Genomic DNA, 20,943 nt, shown 5'->3' with positions numbered 1-20,943 from the left:
ATGGTGCTTTTGGGAGTAGAGGGGTTAGTGTTGGGTAACTTGGGTTCTATGTGGGCTGCAATTTTGGGAACTTCAAGCTTTGTGGGTGTGTTGCTGGCCCTGAAATGGGTCCTGGAGAATGTAAATTGGTGGCTCTATGAAACCAAGTTGGGGGAGAAACAGTACTCTCTTCCACCTGGTGACTTGGGTTTGCCTTTCATCGGAAATATGTGGTCTTTCCTCCGAGCCTTCAAGTCCGGCAACCCTGATTCTTTCATCAACTCCTTCGTTTCCAGGTATTATATTACCATTCACTATTTTCCAGTTTTCTATTTTTTTTTCATATACGAAAGAAAAAGTAAAGATTACAAAGTGAAACCTCTCTCTCGAACAACCCGAGTTTACGTTACCAAAGAGCAAGACTATTTTCCAGTTTTCTGTTTGATAATGAAAATGTGATGTTCTTTACACTCTCAGTTTATCAAAAGAGAGCGCGAATAGCATCATCCCATTTTTTGTTATTCGAGTTTGTTTGTGTGTGTGAAACTTCTGTTTTGTCCTTTACATGGGAAAAATCCTATAGTGTTGGTGTCTCTGGTGTACACTAGTGTGAGAAAGTGAGAAACGTCAGCTCAAACAGTTTCAGAGAGGCTGAGTTGGCCATTTTTGTCATTTTGACTGTCATATTCATTATCCTTGCTTAGTCTGAGGATTTCTAATTCCTATTATTTATATCCATGTTTGTCATTTGCACATAAATTTTTATAATTTCACATGCAATTTTTCACTGTGCTATTTTTCTATTCTAACATTATATAAACTGCACCAAGAGTACAGTTTTGAAGCCCCAATGCCATCTATTTGAACCATAAATTTTCGGGGTACTTAGGAACTTCTTCATGGGGCAATGTTTATCTTCGTTGTTTCGTGTTGATTTGAAATTGATTTGGGAATATGAATGATATTTTGAAAATCGACAATTGCATTTTAGAAAAGTTTTGAGATTTGGTTAAGGTGTTTAACTGATAACTTTGAGATCATGAGTTCAAACTTTATTGACATACGTATACGTAGGGTGAGTTTTAATAAAAAGATTTTTTTTTTTTTAAAGTTTTTTTATTTAAGACTACAGTAGATCCTTGGATGAGATGAGAATCTCTCTTTATTTGTTTGATAATATTGTTGATATTTTAGGGTGTTGAGCAGTTAATGGCCTCCACCCACAAAGGACAAAGGGTATGCAATATTCCTTTGGAGGGTTCCTACTTTCTTTGTCCTGAAAGTAGTTTGACCTTTTCTTTCAAAATGGAAAAGGTTCCTAGTCTTGTAGTGCAAAAGCTGATAGCAAGTTCAACTAGTTCTAGTGGGCATATCTTATAATGACATCACATTGTTTTAGGAGCAGAGGGCATTAGACACTTTTGCGAATAAAGTTTTCAATATGCTGGGTTAATTGGCCGACTGCTTGGACTGCATAGCAATTATTCTCTGTAGACTTTAGTTGTACTTTTCATATTCTTCTTTGAGTTTCTATGCAAATGCAAAGAAGAATACACACACACACATATGTGTATGTATAGGAAGAGTTAAACAATACACAGTATCTGGGTGATTATCATTAGAGGAAATGTATAGACAATGGATTGAACAAGTGCTGACTACAGCCCACTATAGTTGATGCGGTTTTGGTCACACTCTATCTTGGCCAACTTTCTTTGTGCTCCAGTTCTTTAGTCACCTTTAGTTGATGTGTGAAATTGCATTATCGAAAGCAGATTTGTTGTATGGTTCATAGTAATCTAAATCACATCGCTGAACATTGCAGATTTGGTAAAATGGGAATCTACAAGGCCTACATGTTTGGGTTTCCCAGTATCATTTGCACAGTGCCAGAAACATGTAAAAGAGTTTTGACAGATGATGACGCATTTAAGCCCGGGTGGCCTGTTTCCACTGTGGAACTGATCGGAAGGAAATCATTCATTGGCATCTCATACGAAGAGCACAAGCGTCTGAGAAAATTAACAGCAGCTCCGGTCAATGGTCACGAAGCATTGTCTGTGTACATGAAGTATATCGAAGATATTGTTGTAACATCTCTGGAAAAATGGGCCACCATGGGAGACGTAGAGTTTTTAACTCAAGTCAGGAAGCTTACTTTTACGATTATTATGTATATTTTCCTCAGCTCAGAGAGTGAGCCTGTAATGGAGGCTCTAGAGAGGGAGTATACAGTACTTAACTATGGAGTTAGAGCTTTGGCAATCAACATTCCCGGATTTGCGTACCATAAGGCACTTAAGGTTGGGGACTAACAAGTTGATTCTTATTTTCCTAAGCCATTGCATCCTTTTTAACTTCATTAAATTTCAGGCTCGGAAAAAGCTTGTTGCTATTTTTCAATCAATTGTGAATGATCGAAGAGCTCAAAAGAAGTCTGGGAATTCCTTGAAAAAGAAAAATGATATGATGGATTCTCTACTGGAAGTTGAGGATGAAGAAGGAAAAAAACTTACTGATGAGGACATCATAGATATTCTGCTCATGTACTTGAATGCTGGTCATGAATCTTCTGGCCATACCATAATGTGGGCTACCACTTATCTGCAAAAACACCCAGAATATTTCCAGAAAGCAAAGGTACTTGAAATTGCAATTTTTTATTTTTGAATCTTCTGGGCATACTATCCTGTTAAGATAGTTCTTTTCTTCTGCCTTTTTATTTTCTTTTCTTTCTTGTCCTGAATTTTTGGGGATAAAAGATTTATCTACCATGTGCATTACAGTACTTCCACTACATGTTAATTTTGTATCCATACTTTTTATCGTTCTGTCCATATGAGAAAAACTATAGAGCCAACTTGTTACCGTCTGTGTGTATGTTTATGTTGTGTTCTGTTAAAAAAGTTCCACTGGCTTGACCTATTCTGTTTCAGTAGATTCATTGAAACCGGATTTACTCACTTGCACTTCCTAATCATGGTTGGCCAACTGCAGGCAGAGCAAGAAGCAATCTTGAAGAGGAGGCCTCCAACACAGAAAGGATTGAATCTTAAGGAATACCGAGAAATGGAGTACCTTTCTGATGTACACCAGTGACATCCCTTTCTCTTTTTTTTTAAATTATCAAGTTATTTCAACTAATCCTTTTAAATTCAACTAATCCTTTTAAATTGTACAGGTGATTGATGAAACTCTTCGTATTGTATCTTTCTCACTTATGGTTTTTCGAGAGGCAAAACAAGATGTCAATGTGAATGGTCAGTTTAATATTTTCTTTCTAATTATACATCTAATTAAGGGTACATATTTTCTTTCCTGAACTACTATTGCACATTTGCATTTGAACAAAATATTTAATTTACTTAATTGCTTCAATACCAGGTTACATCATTCCCAAAGGGTGGAAAGTTTTGACTTGGTTCCGGAGTGTTCACTTGGATTCTGGAATATATGAAAATCCATTGGAATTCAAGCCTGATAGATGGAAAGTAAGTAGTTTATGAATTTATTGACAATATGATAACTAAAATAAGTAATACATATCTTGGATTTGATATTCATGTTTAGTTGCTTTTGCTGGCACAGAATTATACACCAAAACCAGCAACTTTTATGCCCTTTGGAGTTGGAAGCAGGCTGTGCCCTGGAAATGATCTTGCCAAGATGGAAGTTGGAATTTTCCTTCACCATTTTCTGCTTAACTACAAGTAAGTCATCTTGTACGTAACCATTTCCTCACCATAATCAGAATTGTAAAAGTTTCCTTTGGTTTCTAATCTTCTGTATTAAATTTTTGCTGCAGGCTAGAACGGGTTAATCCTGAGTGCCCACTGAGGTACTTGCCACATCCGAGGCCAAAAGACAATTGCTTGGCAAGAGTCAGGAAAACTACATGAGAGGAAGTTAGAGAAGCACGTACAGAGAAGGATTGCTCTTGGTATTCCATAACTTGTTAGTTTAGTTTACAAATAATATGTCATTAACCACAGCTCCTTTTTTTGGCTACTTCTGAACTACCATCTGTTACAAATCAGGAGCTTATCGTGTCCTTGTCAATTTTAGTAGTCAAATAGGTTATAATTTTAGCAGGAACAGTTCTGGCATGCACACCCTGCTCTATAAGAGCTGGTGGTAATGTGCATTTGAAGGCAGGTAGCAGGGTATTGTAGGCCTTGTAGCCATGGTTAATGTTATCTCTCAATAAATTAAGCTGTTGGAAATTAGTTGTTTTCAGCTGTGGTCTGTGCTCTCTTACACAAAGATGCTGCTTGTTTACTTTTTATAATCTGGCATGGAAACAATATCATTATAATGCCCAAGTTTAGCTCCAGAAATGAATTGCTTTCTAATATACCAACTTTCCTTTATACTTTTTTTAGTAGAAATGAGAACACTGCTAGACTTGCTAGTTAACAAAGCTACTAGCATGGCAAAAGAACTTGTCATTGTGCGGCCGTGAGAAAAATAATTTTTCTACATATAGCACTAGTGCACTAAACTTACTAAAAACGAACTCTCAAGCTACTCACACAAAGGAATATGAGTACAGAATGAGAATATAACTAAAAAAGTAGAACGAACCAACCTCCATACTCAATCAATCCATGTGTGTTTGTATTCAACCTTTGAATAAGATCATCAGTCATTTTCCCATTTTTATCTCTCTCTCTCTCTCTCTGATTTCTCCAAGAGAACTATTTTTTTAGTTTTTAGTGTATATTACTTAAGTCATTTTTGGCGTGTAATTGGGTTGTATTGGTGGAGTTGGGTTGTAGTGTCAATTCTTACTGTTAAAGTCTTGACATGATAAATGACTACTTGACTGGAGAAATAAAAAAATAAAAAAAAACCGAAAAACTAAGAAACCAGAACCGGATGGACTTGGGCCATTGAGCAGTGCGGTGGCAGTTTGCAGTTTTGTGCATCTAGAAAACCGGTTAAACCGAACTGAACCGACATATATTTATTTAATTGTTAATACTTAATTTTACGTTAGATGTCATCTTTTTATTGATTATGGGTTACCTATGGCAGTCTTCCACACACAAGATTATGGTCTTTAACAACTGTTTAAGTCTAACCTATTCCCTCCCATGCGGTCTTTTCTTTTGTTAAGGATGTTAGAAGCATCCAATGAGTGATGAAACTTTAGCTTTCATTTTCCTTTCAATCATTTGTTTGAACTTATTAAAGTAACTTATTTGAAATATTGATCGAACTTGTTGTTTACAACATTGATATTTTTCTTTTTGCTGTTTCTTTGGTCAAGTGCAAAAAGTATGGGATTGTCTGTTGTACAATGTTGTATGCCATACATCCTCTAATAGGACTTGTGTGCACGTGTCTTGCCGGTAAGGGGTGGGTGTTTTGTTTTGAAATTTTTGGCTTTGAAAGCAGGTGCAACAAAGTAGGTAATGTAACTAAAACAGCACCGAACCGAATCGATAAAAACACTTTTTATATACTTTTATCGGTTTTAATTTTAGGAAATAAGAAACCGACAACTCAGGTTTGATTTTCGGTTAGTGTCTTAAAACCAAACAGCTGAGACCGAGTCCATCTTGGTCAGAGTAGCTATAACAAAGGTTAGACTCGGACGGTGAAAAAAACAAAAAAATATTTATCTAACAAAACCATAAATATAAATGTAGATGCGGATAAGAGTGAAAAAATTAGCTACCTAATAGGATGTCAAGCAGACTTAGGTCAAACGTTCAGCAAGCGACAGTTAAATTGCCCGCGAAAATTTTTTGTCCGTGCATTCCCAGAGAGGCAACGAAGAGGAGTGCAATCTATGGACCAAAGCGTCGTCTCAGGCGAACCCACCAACCTCCACGACGTTGTCGTTTCCCTGACACTTGTCAGGCTCATTTGCAAAGACGACAACAACAACAACAAGAAAAAACAGTGAGTTCTTTTGCTGCTCTTACAACTGAACATTTGGTTGATGTTGTTTTTGTTATTGCTCGTTACCCAATACTAAGCTCTTTGGTTATGAACATTCCTGTCTCTATCTTTTGGGTTTTGGTATTGAGTGGGAAATTTTTGGTGTAATTTTGTTGGTGGGTGTTGGTTTTTTGTAATGGGTGCATTTTTTGTATGTATGCAATGGATTTCTGTTTTTTTTATATTTTTTATTCTTTTAATTGGCTATTAAAGCTAATGATTATGATCAGCTTATATTTAGGAACCCAAGATCCCTGTGTTACAGCTAAATTTTGTTCCTTCATTGACTGAAAATGTTTAGAGGGTAGAGGAGATAGTATATATATATATACCCATCAAAACAATAGTAACAGGACTACAAGAGGTTGAGAATTGACAGTACTGGAGTACTGGTTGATTATATTTGTGATTAACAAGAGACATAAGGAGCGGATTCTTTTTATCCTAGGATAAGAGATTTTTGAAAATGCTGATATGGTAAAGCCTTACATGATACCTGTTTACGAATTGCAATACTCTCTTCGGATAGTGCATCCAGTGCACCAGTAAGTTTCAGGTGTTACTAGAGCAGGTCAAGCGTATGTCTTTGTCTCGTTCAATCTTTTGTAGATTGGTCACAGACAACTCTTAATCTATGCAGCTGATAGAGCGAAGATGCTGGTGAAATAGTTATTGGCATCCATGAATGCTAAAGGATTGTAAACCAAGGCAGAGGTGATTTTTGTATTTGCTTTTTCTCATGTTAGATTACTGTTTTATATATCTCCCTTAAATTTACAATAGTATTTGTGGTGATTGTGGAGGTTATAGAAGTGGATGCTACTCCACTCAAAATTATCTTCCACTTTCTGCAAATGCTTATTATTGCTAGCTTCTTTGGAATTATAATAAATGGTAAAAGAAAGTACTGAAAATTGATTATAGTTGACCAATCCTGTCCATTGTTTTATGTATTTCATTGCAGGCAATGAATGCTACAACTGAGTGAAGAAGCTTCAACAGAAGCTATGGTTGTGTCAAATGTTCAAAGGGCGAACTGGCCAAGATGTAGTTACACATTTATCAGTAATGAAGTTTGGTTTTTGGTTGGTTTCTCGTGCATGCTGGTTGAGGTCATTCTCCTTCCCCTTTTATTTTGACTACTGCTGCTCTCTAACTTTTTATTCCTTTTTTTTTTTTNTTTTTTTTTTTTTTGTCGTGGCTCATTTTTTTCTATTTCCTTTTTGTCATGGTTTGTTATCTTTGCACGCAATTGTACCTTATTAATACTCAAATTTTTCTCTGTATACATACTTTGATCTTATCTTGCTTAAAACGTATGGATTCTTCTCATTTTTGTTGTTAGTTAAGGTATATAAAAGAGGTGTGAATAATTACTGAGTTTGGTGGATCAAAATTGGAAATCTTAATACATGATTTGGAGGTATGAATAAAGTTATAATTTAGGAAACCCATCATCACCTTTTTTTTCCCTCAGTAAATACTCATATTTTTTCCTCATCATTTTCGCCAAATATATGTGTGGTCTGAATAGAGTTACTCGTCAGAAGACCCTTCATCATCAAATTCCTTCAAAATGATCTGGAGATTCTCATTATCCTTGAAATTTGTAACTTAAGGATGCTCATGCCCAAATTCAAAAACACATCAATTCATTGAACTAAATGTGAACCAGATGCTAAATTTCATGATCAAGGTACAAAAACTTGAAAACTAAGCGGTAATGGCAGAATTGAATTCCTAACATTGCAATGAAGAAGATGAAGTTCAGAGATAATACAAATATAGCTACTGATATATGAAAAATGTTATTCTGCAAATTGATTTTGATCTTCTTATCTTTGTATGCTGTTATGGACCTGGACCACATCTATTGGGCTGGTATATTAGATACTGTGACTTCTTTTCTCATCTTAACACCAGACAATGAATAGAACGTTACAATTCTGCAAAACCCCGTTATACCAGCATTCATTTTCCTTCCCCTTTTGATATTGAACACAAAATCCCAGCCTATTACATTTTTCTAATATGGTAATGACAAATTAAAGGCTTACAATGACTGTTATATTTCTACCATCTTTGTAGTTTTTTCAATCTATGTCATCTCTCTGGGAACATCTACTAGGTATATATATAAGTGGCAAACTGATAGAACCAGACAGAGGTAGAGATATTCAGAAGGTGTCTGAGTTTCTTTCTTAATTATAATCATTTTCAGTTTTCTGAGAGTGATCACAGAACACAATCATGGTGCTTTTGGGAGTAGTGGGGTTGGTGTTTGCTAACTTGGGCTCTGTGTGGACTGTAATTTTGAGTACTGCAAGCTTTTTGGGTGTTTTGCTGGCCCTGAAATGGGTCCAGGAGAATGCAAATTGGTGGCTTTATGAAACCAAGTTGGGGGCGAAACAGTACTGCCTCCCACCTGGTGACATGGGCTTGCCTTTCATCGGAAATATTTGGTCTTTCCTCAGAGCCTTCAAGTCTGGGAACCCTGATTCCTTCATCAACTCCTTCGTTTCCAGGTATATTACTACTCTTGGCTTAATTTTATGCCATTATGTTTTATTTTTTATTTTATTTTTTATTTTTTATAATGTACAAGAGTGTGAATAGCATTACCCTTTTACTATTAATAAAAATATCGGAATATTTTTGTAAATTTGGAATTTGTTTGTGCGTGTGCACTTCTGTTTTGTCCTTTACATGTGAAAATATCCAACAATGTTGGTTTCTCTGGTGTACAGAAGTGTAAAAAAGCCAAAATGATTCAGTGAGGCCGAGTTGGCCATTTTGTAAATTTCATTCATTAACCTCGCTTTGTCCGAGGATTCTAATTCCTATTAATGATATCCATGTTTGTCATTTGGTCATAGAATTCTCAAGCCAATTTTTCACTGTGCCTCTTTTTGTTTCTTGCATTATACAAATTCCACCAAAAACACTAACTTTAGGGAAATGGAAGTCAAGTTGCAACCTTGGCAATTAAGTTTTCAACGTGCTGGGTTCTTTGGCCAACTATTTTGATAACACAGCATGCAATTAGTTATTCTCTGTAGACTTTAGTTCCACTTTTCATATTCTTCTGTTTTTCTGTGCAAATGCAATGAAGAATATATAGAAAACTCAAATATCAGTTTGTGTTTTTCATTAGTGGAAATGTGTAGATAATAGGTTGAATATGTGCTGACTACCACTATAATTGATGTAATCATGGCCTGCTTTCTTTATGCCCCACTTCTGTAGTCACCTTTAGTTGATGTTTGATCTCTCATATTCGAAAGTAGGTTGTTGTATTGACTCATTTTAATCTAATATATTCCCGTCATTGAACAATGCAGATTTGGTAAAACTGGAATCTACAAGGCCTACATGTTTGGGAATCCCAGTATCATTTGTACAGTGCCAAAAACATGTAAAAGAGTGTTGACAGATGATGATGCATTTAAGCCGGGGTGGCCTGTTTCCACTGTGGAACTGATGGGAAGGAAATCATTCGTTGGCATCTCTTACGAAGAGCACAAGCGTCTGAGAAAATTAACAGCAGCTCCGATCAATGGTCATGAAGCGTTCTCTGTGTACATGAAGTATATCGAAGAGCTTGTTGTATCATCTTTGGAAAAATGGTCCACCATGGGAGAGATAGAGTTTTTGATTCATGTCAGGAAGCTTACTTTTAGAATTATTATGTATATCTTCCTCAGCTCAGAGAGTGAGCCTGTACTGGAGGCTCTAGAGAGGCAATATACAACACTTAACTATGGAGTTAGAGCCATGGCAATCAACATTCCCGGATTTGCGTACCATAAGGCACTTAAGGTAGGGGACTAACAGGTTGATTCTAATTTTATTACTCCATGGTATCCTTTTTAACTTCATCATTAAATTTCAGGCTCGGAAAAACCTAGCTGTGATTTTTCAATCTATTGTGAACGAACGAAGAGCTCAAAAGAAGGCCGGGAATTTCTTGAAAAAGAAGAAAGATATGATGGATTCTCTACTGGAAGTTGAGGATGAAGAAGGAAATAAGCTTACTGATGAGGACATCATAGATATTCTGGTCATGTACTTGAATGCCGGTCATGAATCTTCTGGCCATACCATAATGTGGGCTACTACTTATCTGCAACAACACCCAGAATATTTCCAGAAAGCCAAGGTACTTGAATTCACCCTTTTTTTTTCTTCCAGAATCTTCTGGACTTCTATCCTGACAAGTTATTTTCTCTGCATGTTGACTTTATTTTGCATCCATACTTGAACCATTCAGTCCACATGTGTGGAACTCCAGGGCTCATTTGATATTTTGTCTGTGTGTATATATGGTTATATTATGTTTTGTTTAAAAAGTTTCACAGGCTTCACTGGCTTCACTCATTTTGTTTCATTAGATTTAGTGAAAATGGATTTACTCACTTGAACTAGTGATAGTTAAAAAATTTCTCCATTGATCCTGAAGTTTGAATTATTCCACTTCCTAATCTTGCTTACCCAACTGCAGGCAGAGCAAGAAGCAATCTTGAAGAGGAGGCCACCAACACAGAATGGATTGAACCTTAAGGAATACCGAGAAATGGAGTACCTTTCCCATGTACATAAAAGTGAATTCCCTTTCTCTTTTATTGAGACTACCAATGGATTCAACTAATCCTTATAAACTGTACAGGTGATTGATGAAACTCTTTGTGTGGTATCTTTCTCATCTTTCGTTTTTCGAGAGGCAAAAAAAGACGTCAATGTGAACGGTCAGTTTAATATTTTATTTCTTATATACGAATCCGATCTTGGATACATTTTCTCTCTCATGAACTACTATTGCACATTTGCATTCGAACGAAATATTTAATTTGCTTAATGGCTTCAATACCAGGTTACATCATTCCCAAAGGATGGAAAGTTTTGACTTGGTTCCGGAGTGTTCACTTGGATTCTGGAATATATGAAAATCCATTGGAATTCAAGCCTGATAGATGGAAAGTAAGTAGTTTTTGAAGTTATTGATAATATGATAACTAAAATAAGTAATACACATCTTGGATTTGATATTCATGTTTAGTTGCTTTTGCTGGCACAGAATTATACACCAAAACCAGCAACTTTTATGCCCTTTGGAGCTGGAAGCAGGCTGTGCCCCGGAAATGATCTTGCCCAGATGGAAGTTGGAATTTTCCTTCACCATTTTCTGCTTAACTACAAGTAATTCATCTTGTAACCATTTCCTCCCCATAATCAGAATTGTAAAAGTTTCCTTTGGTTTCTAATCTTCTGTATTAAATTTTTGCTGCAGGCTAGAACGGGTTAATCCTGAGTGCCCACTGAGGTACTTGCCACATCTGAGGCCAAAAGACAATTGCTTGGCAAGAGTCAGGAAAACTACATCAGAGGAAATTAGAGAAGCAAGTACAGAGAAGGATTGCTCTTGGTATTCCATAACTTATAAGTTTAGTTTACAAATAATATGTGATAAACCACAGTATTTTTCCTTTTGCTCCGTAAGCTTTGAATTGCATCTCTGCCCATTTGTTAGCAAATCAGGAGCTTATTATCTTTTCGGCAATCATAAATTTTAGTAGTTAAAGATGTTATTAAGTTTAGCAGAAACAGAGGCCTAGCATGCTTAGCCTGCTCCATAAGAGCTGGTAGTAATGTGCATTTGCAGGCATGTTATCTCAATAAATAAATAGTTTTCCGCTGTCTTAGCTTTTACAAAACGGCTGCTTGTTTACTTATTATTTTCAACTCAAAATTTTTGCCTAGCCTGGAATCAATATTATTACAATGTCTAAGTTGAGATTAAGAAATGAACTGCTTACTAGATTCCTTTGTATATCCTTTTAGTAGAATGGGAACACTGATAATGCTGGTAACATCGGAAAGGAACCTGTCACGGCATGACTAGTAAATAAACTTCACTGCTTCACCCAAAATCATCTTCCTCTCTCTGCAGTCCTGCAGATGCTTGTTATTGCTAGCTTCTTTGGAATTAATACATGTCAAAAGAAAGTTTGAAATTGATTAACAGTCTCAGGTCCTAGAAATTGAGGTACTAATTGGAGCTTGGAAACTGATGTTCCACTCGATTCTCATGACAAAGTTCATGTGTATGGATTTAAGTAAATCTATAAACAAGCCAATGACTTGAATGTTTCTGACTACTTCCCTTTGGAATTTGTCATTTCCCAAAGTCCTGCTTGTGTGTTACCAGTTACTTATAGTTAACCAATCCAGGCATCCAACCCAGTATTCTATGTATTTCATTGCAGGGCATTGAATGGTACAACAGAGTGAGCTCAGAAGCTTCAACAGAAGCTATATATGGTTGTGTCAAATATGCAAAGGACGAATTAATTACACATATCATTATATCAAGAAGGAAGTTTGGTTTTTGGTTGGTTGTTCTTGCATGCTAGCTGTTTGTTTCATTTCCACACAATTACCTTAGTAACGCTCATATTTATCTTCTTATACCTTCATCCATCCTATCTTGCTTAAAATGTAATGCATTGTTCTGGATTTTTCTGTCAGTTATGGCTCTTGTTAATCATGAATGGTGTCAATATGTATGGAAATAACAACAGGGATTAACAAAGAAACAGAGCGTTACATAAGAAAGCATGAATGGTGTTGTCAGAAGTCTACCCAAACACGAGCATTTTATTCGTGTCATGGTCCTCTGTAGCAAAGGGTCTTCCTGGAATTACAAAGTTTCACCAAAACAGCTAACTTCTCTCACTGCATATATAAATAGGTGCAAACACAGAACAGAAGTAACATATATTTGAGTGTTTGTGACTGGTTTTTTCTTTCTTCCAGTTGAGTGGTAACAAAGTGAGGAGCTGACAAAGGTTCAGTACTACTCTGCAGCTCTGTCAACTCAGAGTGAAGGCATAGAATTGTCTTTAGTGGTGAAGGGATCAATGGAGTTGGGTTCAATGTGGATGGTTGTTTTGTGCAGTACTAGCTTTGTTGGTGTCTTTGTGACCCTGAAGTGGCTTCTGATGAACGTAAACCGGTGGCTTTACGAAACCCCGTTGGGGGTAAAGAAGCACTGTCTCCCTCCTGGTGACTTAGGCTTGCCTTTCATTGGCAACATGTGGTCATTCCTCAAAGCCTACAAGTCCTCTGATCCTGAATCCTTCATCGACTCCTTCGTTTCCAGGTAAATAGTTACCACCTTTCTCTCTAGTACTGCATCAATTGCTACAGATCGCCATGTTCTTGTTTTTTGCTCCTTTCTTTTGATTGATCAAGTGTTCAGTGACTGATGCAAACGATGAACAATGTATTTTGGTAATTTTAAAGTAGAAATGGCCGTTTATATCATTTTGCCTGTCATGTTTCCATAGGTACATAACCATAACCGCTCTTATGTTATATGCATGGACAACACTTGTAGGGGATAGCCAGTGATTAGAAGTTTTGGGGTTTATCTAGCATAATTGCCCTTTCTGTCATTTTCACTGTCACATCTATGCATGCTTGACACTTGTGAATGAGAGCTCTGACACACAGTTTGCCGAGTGCCAACACAAAATCTCATGAAAATACTTACAATCTCTTACAAAACCTTTTCTGGTTATGAAACTAGCACATAAAGATTCTTCAACTTAGCTGTCCTGATCCACCTTAATGGGATCATATGCTCAGAAAGACCCACAGCTTGCAAAGCTGGACTCATCACAGATGAAACCAAAAGGTTATATGAAATTTGGGGATAATTACAAACTTCAGAAATAATATATGGTTTGCAAAGAACGCTTAAAGATGAGGGTAAGAGTTTATCGGTATGCAAGTCATTAGTAATGTTGTTGATATATAGGGAGTAATGTTGTTTATGATACATAGGAGTTTATCAAGCCTTCTCATGAAGTCTGTTGCCTCCATATGTGGAGGAGTGAATGAGTGATCTACTTAAATATATGTCAAATCACTATATAGTAGATGGAAGATGGTCACAGTCAGTAATGATCTTCTTTTGGTCCAAAACCTGATATGAATTCGTCAGAAACTCTATATGCTTAATCTGTTTCCAGTTTCAAAGAATGCCTAAAGATCATGTAAGTTGCTGTTGTGGCTTTACATGTTGTCACAATGCTACATAGATGAAATGGAAGACATTTATCTCTTTCATGCTATGTAGTAGTTCCTCACGGTAATTGAGTAAACAAAGTGCATATGGCCAGAAACAGAGTTAGTACCATTCCTTTCAATAATGCCAGTGAGTTTGGTTTTGTTTTGTTAGCCTTACTTTAGTCATTTGGACCATCGGTAACTAAATCAGATAGACGAATAATGTTTTGATTAATATTCTGACGAATAATGTTTTGATTAATATTCATTTAACTTCAGATCATTTTAAGTGGGTTTGATCTACAACGCTATGTCTAAAATTTGCAATTTAGCCTACTTATTAGTTTATTTACATTTTCAAAACAACACACTATGCAGATTTGGAAAAACTGGAATCTACAAGGCTTTCATGTTTGGGAGTCCCAGTGTAATTTGTACAGCGCCAGAAACATGCAAAAGAGTTTTGACAGATGATGATGCATTTCAGCCTGGTTGGCCTGCTGCCACTGTTGAACTTATTGGAAAGAAATCTTTCGTTTCCATACCTTTTGAAGAGCACAAGCGTCTGAGAAGGCTAACAGCAGCTCCGATTAACGGTCATGAAGCTTTGTCTATGTACATACCATATATTGAGGAGATTGTTATCTCTTCTCTGGAAAAGTTGGCCACCATGGGACAGATGGAGTTTTTAACTCAACTCAGAAAGATTACTTTCAAAATTATTATGTATATCTTTCTTAGCACAGAGAGTGAGTCTGTGATGGAAGCTCTAGAGAAGGAATATACAAACCTCAACTATGGAGTTAGAGCCATGGCAATCAATTTCCCGGGATTCGCTTATCATAAGGCACTTAAGGTGACAAGACAATTTAGTTGAAGTCTTCTGATATTCAATAAATTAAGTTATTTTATTGTGTCAGCACTCACTTGATTCATTTTCATCACAGGCTCGGAGGAATCTTGTTGCTACTTTTCAGTCTATTGTAGATGAACGCAGAGCTCAAAAGAAGGCCGGCAATTTCTTCACAAAGAAGAAAGATATGATGGATGCTCTGGTGGATGTTCAAGACGAAGATGGAAGGAAACTTACAGATGAAGAAATCATTGACATTCTGGTAATGTACTTGAATGCTGGCCATGAGTCTTCTGGCCATACCATGATGTGGGCGACAGTTTTGTTACAAGAACACCCGAAAGTATTCCAGAAAGCCAAGGTACTTGAGTTTAGAAGTTTTGGAAAGTCAATCCCGGTCTTCTTTTTTTTTTTCTTTCTTTTTTTTTTAATGTGTGTTATTATGTTCTGATTGATTGCATGAATTGCATCCATACTTTATCCACATTGAAATATTGTCATATTTATGAAATTTTAAAGCCTATCTAACGAGGGAAAGTCAGACAACAACACTGAATTGTACATCCTAATATGCGATTCTTAATTTGTACATTGGTAGAGTATGGATGTTTGTTTCTCTGTGTATACTATGTCCTGCTTTGGGGCTCCATTTGGATATTTGTTTTTTTTTTCCAAAGAGAGCTCCATTTGGATTGAGTTCATCATTTGCAATAAATATAGTACACTTGTTGGCTACGTAAACAACTGATTTGGGCTATCAAAATTGTGTTTAATATCTTTTGATTTGGTGGGTACTGAAAGCTAACAAGTTGACATTCATAATCATTTCTAACTGCAGGCAGAGCAAGAAGAGATTTTAGAGAGGAGGCCACCAACTCAGAAGGGTTTGACACTTCAGGAATATCGAGAAATGGAATATCTTTCCAAGGTAACTTTAAAGTGACTTCAATTTTGTTTATATTCAGCCTCGACCAAGTGATTCCAACTAATCATTTCAAACTCATAGGTCATCGATGAAACTCTTCGGTACAATTCATTCTCACTTATGGTGTTTCGAGAGGCAAAAATGGATGTCAACATAAATGGTTAGTTAAGAATTTCTTATTTACACATCTCTATTGCACATGAGTCCTGACTCCTCAGATTCATGGGAAATGTACTCTCTTCATCATATTAACTGATTCTCCCTGTCACACACAGACTTTAGGATTCATATTTTTTTTCTAGTACCAGTGCATTTTGGACAAAATATTGAGGCACCCAGTCATATCATAAAACCTAACTTGATGGTATTAATTTCAGGTTATATCATTCCAAAGGGATGGAAAGCGTTGACCTGGTTTAGAGAAATTCACTGGGATTCTGAAATATATCCAAATCCAAATGAATTTAACCCTTCAAGATGGGATGTAAGTCACTTTTAATATTGATGATTATGGCAATCATATAGTCATTGATGTCGTAGGTCTGATATATATGTTTAACCGCTTTGGCTGGCATAGAACTATACACCCAAACCAGCAACATTTCTTCCCTTCGGAGCTGGAAGCAGGCTGTGCCCGGGAAATGATCTTGCTAAGCTGGAAATTGCTGTTTTCCTTCACCACTTTCTTCTTGATTATGAGTAAGAGTCACCTTGCAACCATTTCTCTCCACTGCCAAGATTGTAATGTTTTCTTATTAACTGTAATCTTAAATTGGTCATTTAGGCTGGAGCGAGTTGATCCTAAGTGCCCAATGATGCACTTGCCTCATCCTAGGCCAAAAGACAATTGCTTGGGAAGAATCAAGAAATGTGCCCGTTGACATGCATAAGGGGGCAAATAAATGGCAATTCCAACATATAGGTCTTAAAATGTAGCAGTTTCGACTACCTCATATTATGTTCTATGTTTTTGCTTGCAAGCTTTGAACTTGGATATCTGCATGCCCTTTGTTAGCATACTAGTAGCGATGGCCAAGTAATGCTTCCAACAGGGTGGGGCAGTAAGTTTGAATTAGCGGTTTAGCTTTAGTGATCAAGGTGTTAGTTTCCGGCAAGGAAAGCCGATTGAGGATGCAAATCAAGCTAGAAGAAGAGCTATGTAAGAATTGTTTGTTTGTTATAATGTTGCGTGTAATCAAGACATTTTTCAAGTAATAAATCTGTTGGAATTGCGCTTAATCCTTCCTACCACCTACCAATGTTTCATAGTTTTTGAGTGTACGTGTTATGTGCCCCTCATTTGAAGGAGAAACTTTTAGCATTTGTGAACACAACGCTTATTCTCTTCCTCAAAAGACATGGATCGAGTATTTAGATATTGGCAAGAACCAAGGTAGAATGGATTCATGAGACTTCCAATCAAAAGAGAGAGGGTGCCGCACAAAAAACCCTAGACAAACTTCTTCCCGATTCACCACTCAAACTCGTCCGGTGGATCTCAATCGGTCTTGGCCCTGGCCACGCCGCCTTTTGAGGTCTGCCGCCGGACGGGTCTTGTAATCCAAGCGGTTTCAAGAGTCCTCCATGGTGGTCGTGATCCAGGTCGCCCTTTGAAGGCTTGGTTTCTGGCTTATCTCCGATAGGTGCTGTGATTGTGCTTTAGCAAGGACTTGGACCAGCAACGTGGGCTGTGGTGTGAGGCGGGTGGTGTATGTTATAGCGGAGTCAAATCGTTATGCAGTAGATTGTTGCGTCACAGGGTGTAGTCGGTCGGTGTGAAGTCCAACGGCGGCTTCTAGAACGACATGGCATATGGAGTTGATAGGTTAGGCCAGGGTCACCTTGTTTGTGTCCTGAAGTTGCGGGTTTCCATCGAGATCTTGGGCCTACTATGTTAGGCTAGGGCTTGCTCTTGGCCCAACCACTAGGTATTTAGCGTTTGTCTAATTACAATAATTTCCTAATTTTTTTAGGAACTCTAGGTAGGATCTTGAAGCGTACAGATTGTGATGTTTCTTTTACATCTAGATAGTGAACACTTATTGTCGTGCCGCAATTGAGCGCTTTGGCGACGGAAGTTTTCATGCAAAATTATTTCTATGTAGGGCTAGATTATAGCTTGCTAGGCTCATCGTCGATGAACGACAATGTACAATGTAATGGTATGTGAATCACCTCAATTTGTTAGGGTCTGTATCGGTGTCATTCTAGATGCGACTATTAATACAATGTGTTATATGCCCGCATTTGCTTAAAAAAGACAAAAAGAAAAAAAGGTAGAATGCATGGATTCATAGATTCAGGAAAACATGCTTCTCGATCTCAAAAATCATACAAACCCAAGATCATTTGCTGCATTTTTGGAAACACAAATACTCACCAAGTGACCACAACTGGATTTGTGACTCCCTTCCACACTAATCAACAACTGGAGTAGCCGAAACATTGACATTTCTTAATACAAGAGACATATGTTTCTCATTACTTGCATTTGGAGTACAGTCAAGAATAACTGAAAAATATTTGGCTTTTTCGATTCTATTGATAATTGAGCTTTTCACCTCACCTGTCAACAATTGAATAATTTCATTTTGAATTTTGTGACTCAAATAATGATACTAAACCTCACCTTTATTAATACGTCCAACATGTTTTTTTATACTCGGATCAACTTCAGCAAACAGTTCTATCATCTGTAAGAAAAGACCATTATTCACCTCATATAGCTTTTCACTATCTCCACGAAAAGCTAAATTGTTTTCCGCAAGTCTTTTCACAATTTCAGTTGCATACTAACTCGTACTAATCGTGACAATCTAACCATATAGTCGATGCAATGCTTCACAATGTCAAGAAATAATGGGTCATCTTGAAACCGCTGAATCAAATTGTGACAGAATGATTGAACTAGATCTCTGATATTTGGAAACTCATTCTGTAGAGTCTTACAGTGTCTAACTGCCTCCTAAAAGGTGTGAGATGAAATAAAATGTAAACAGTAATTAAGGATAGAAATAATATGTAAATAACACTTGAAAAAAGAGAGAGACAGTAAACTTACAATTTGAATACGCTTAAGCATGTCACATCTAACATCTTTAATATGTAGTCGTACTTGTTTAAAAAACTTTTCTCTTCTAGGATAAATCTTGGGCTATTTGTACAATATCCATAAGAATAACCATCATCGTGTCCAACATTACAATCTTCCCAAATGCAATTCATTAGCTAGATAAGAGCATCTTTAGCAATGCTAGCTATTTTTAAGTTAAATTTTAGTTAAATTAGCTAAAATGTCAGTTTGGCTAGCCACTTTAGAAATGTTGCTGTATCAATACTCTCTATTTTAGCTAGCATTATATCAGCATTATTCTTCAAATAGAAATTAAATAGTTTAAATATATTTATATATCACATAAAATCTCTTACAAGGTAGTCGCCTTTGTTCAAAAAACCTTTATTTTATAGGATAAATCCGAGGCTACTTATATAATATCCATAAGAACAACTATCATTGTGTTAAACATTACAATCTTCCCAAGTGTAATTTGTAAACTGGAACAAGCTACTTATATAGATTGCTTGGACGAGCGTGACTGACGTCATTAACTCTGGTGAGAAATTCTAGGGCTCCAATGAGGTCGAGTAGGGGAGTAGGAAGTGGCTATGTGGTTCTTTATTTGGATTGAGAGGATTTTGAATTATTGATGCTTGGAATTCTAAACTAAACTAACCGCCATCATCTTTTGGCAAAGGTTTTTGCAGTATCTAACGGGCTGGATTTGTGTAAGGTCGGTTCAGGTCAGTTTTGAAAGTATAATCTGATCCAATGTTTTTGGAACTTCAATTGATTCAGGTTTCCTGCTTACCTAAGGAATAGTTTTGAGTATCTGCAATTTTGCATGTGTGGTATATGTGGTTTGTTAGCCTCTTGGGTATGGCTTTAGTTGGTGATCTCCTCCACTGGTGGTAGAGAGCGGCACAGTTGCCCCATTGAAGACAAAATTCCCAAGCCAGCATATTTAAGAAATGATCTTCTGTATTTGGACTATTTTCCAAAAAAATAAAAATAGTCTTTAAAAGGAAAACCAGATTTTAATACATAAAAGGGCGTTTTGGGCAAACAAAAGAGTGAGTGGCTCTATCACAGTCGTCATAACAGTCTCCATAACCCACTCAGCAGCCTTCCGCCTCCTTTTTCTTCTTCTTCTTCTTCTTCTTCTTCTCCTCCTCCTCTCTTCGGTTGCTTGATTCTCTCTCATTACTGCCCAAAATGTACTCTCTTTACTCATTAGGGTTTAAGCTCTCTCTTTACTGCATGTTAAGGGCTTTCATGTGTTGTGAATTGGTAATGGTGGCTGTGGTGGGTTAGGATTTAGGTTGGATTAACAGAATCATGTGTGGTATATTGGTAATGTTTACTGAACTCATCTATCTATAGTTTATTGGAGTAAAAGAAATTTCGTCATAAATTATATGTTGCGTTTACTTTTTGTAATTTTTTGTGTGAATTTTTACTTCTGCGTTTTTTTAGTATTGATGTTAGTATTGAGTGTTGTGGCTTACCCTGTTTTGTATTGATTGTTCTGAGTATTATCAAATTGGTTATGTTTTGTAACCTCCAGGAGAAGAGGATTGTAATATTGATTTGAGTCTTTCGTGTTTGGTAGTGTTTTTAGTTTTTGTGTTCTTGTTGGTCCTGTTTTGGGTGTGATTTTTTTTAACCGTTAGTTTATTGTAATGTGATTTTTCCCCTGTTTGTTTCAGTGTCTGAATTGCTTTGTTTTTGGGATTTATTGTTCTTGGTCAAAATCTGAACTGGGTGTATTGAACTCGAATTTGTTCACTTGAAAGTATTTATAGCTTGGATTCAATATGGGTTTGATGTTTATTCTGTACTCTGTAATTAAGATTGATTGAAAACTGTGTGTACTGCGAACCGTGGTTCTGCTCTCAATTTAGTGTGTGATTAGTAGGATCAAGTGTTTTGGAAGTTGAGTGAACTTGAAAGATTTCAGTTTTAGCTTACAGTTTATCTGCTGGTTGGAATCTCAGATGCATGTTGAAAGTTCAACACACCTTTTCAGCTTTCTTTATATGCATATTGAAGCTCAGATGATCATTATTATTGTAGTTTCTTGAGAATCCCAATTTACTATGAACAGTT

General features: G+C 36.6%; 4 protein-coding genes across 4 annotated transcripts in view; all 4 read left to right on the top strand.

Moving 5' to 3' along the window:
* On the top strand, positions 1–4,199 carry LOC101296899 (ent-kaurenoic acid oxidase 1-like). Its single transcript, XM_004307264.1, has 8 exons — positions 1–275; positions 1,805–2,282; positions 2,353–2,619; positions 2,977–3,066; positions 3,161–3,239; positions 3,364–3,470; positions 3,568–3,689; positions 3,785–4,199. Exons 1-8 carry the CDS (start codon positions 1–3, stop codon positions 3,876–3,878), a joined length of 1,512 nt encoding a protein of 503 aa, XP_004307312.1. The 3' UTR covers positions 3,879–4,199.
* A 3,979-nt stretch (positions 4,200–8,178) lies between these two features.
* Positions 8,179–12,745, top strand: LOC101305520 (ent-kaurenoic acid oxidase 1-like). Its single transcript, XM_004308694.1, has 9 exons — positions 8,179–8,453; positions 9,270–9,747; positions 9,821–10,087; positions 10,430–10,519; positions 10,595–10,673; positions 10,799–10,905; positions 11,003–11,124; positions 11,216–11,350; positions 12,742–12,745. The coding sequence occupies exons 1-9, from the start codon at positions 8,179–8,181 to the stop codon at positions 12,743–12,745; spliced, it is 1,557 nt and encodes a 518-aa protein (XP_004308742.1).
* A 100-nt stretch (positions 12,746–12,845) lies between these two features.
* Positions 12,846–16,657, top strand: LOC101305225 (ent-kaurenoic acid oxidase 1-like). The gene is made up of 8 exons (XM_004308693.1): positions 12,846–13,087; positions 14,377–14,854; positions 14,946–15,212; positions 15,690–15,779; positions 15,858–15,936; positions 16,154–16,260; positions 16,354–16,475; positions 16,561–16,657. Exons 1-8 carry the CDS (start codon positions 12,846–12,848, stop codon positions 16,655–16,657), a joined length of 1,482 nt encoding a protein of 493 aa, XP_004308741.1.
* A 1,266-nt stretch (positions 16,658–17,923) lies between these two features.
* LOC101304923 (adenylosuccinate synthetase 2, chloroplastic-like) overlaps positions 17,924–20,943 on the top strand; it is a 14,011-nt gene continuing 10,991 nt past the window's right edge. Inside the window, exon 1 of the mRNA XM_004308692.1 lies at positions 17,924–17,938. Within this exon, the coding sequence (XP_004308740.1) occupies positions 17,924–17,938 (15 nt within the window). The remainder of the gene's footprint in view (positions 17,939–20,943) is intronic.

Source organism: Fragaria vesca, linkage group LG7, assembly GCF_000184155.1.
Source record: "Fragaria vesca subsp. vesca linkage group LG7, FraVesHawaii_1.0, whole genome shotgun sequence".
Taxonomy (NCBI): domain Eukaryota; kingdom Viridiplantae; phylum Streptophyta; class Magnoliopsida; order Rosales; family Rosaceae; genus Fragaria; species Fragaria vesca.
The sequence above is the reverse complement of the archived record's forward strand: the minus strand, read 5'-3'. Positions and strand labels throughout refer to the sequence as shown.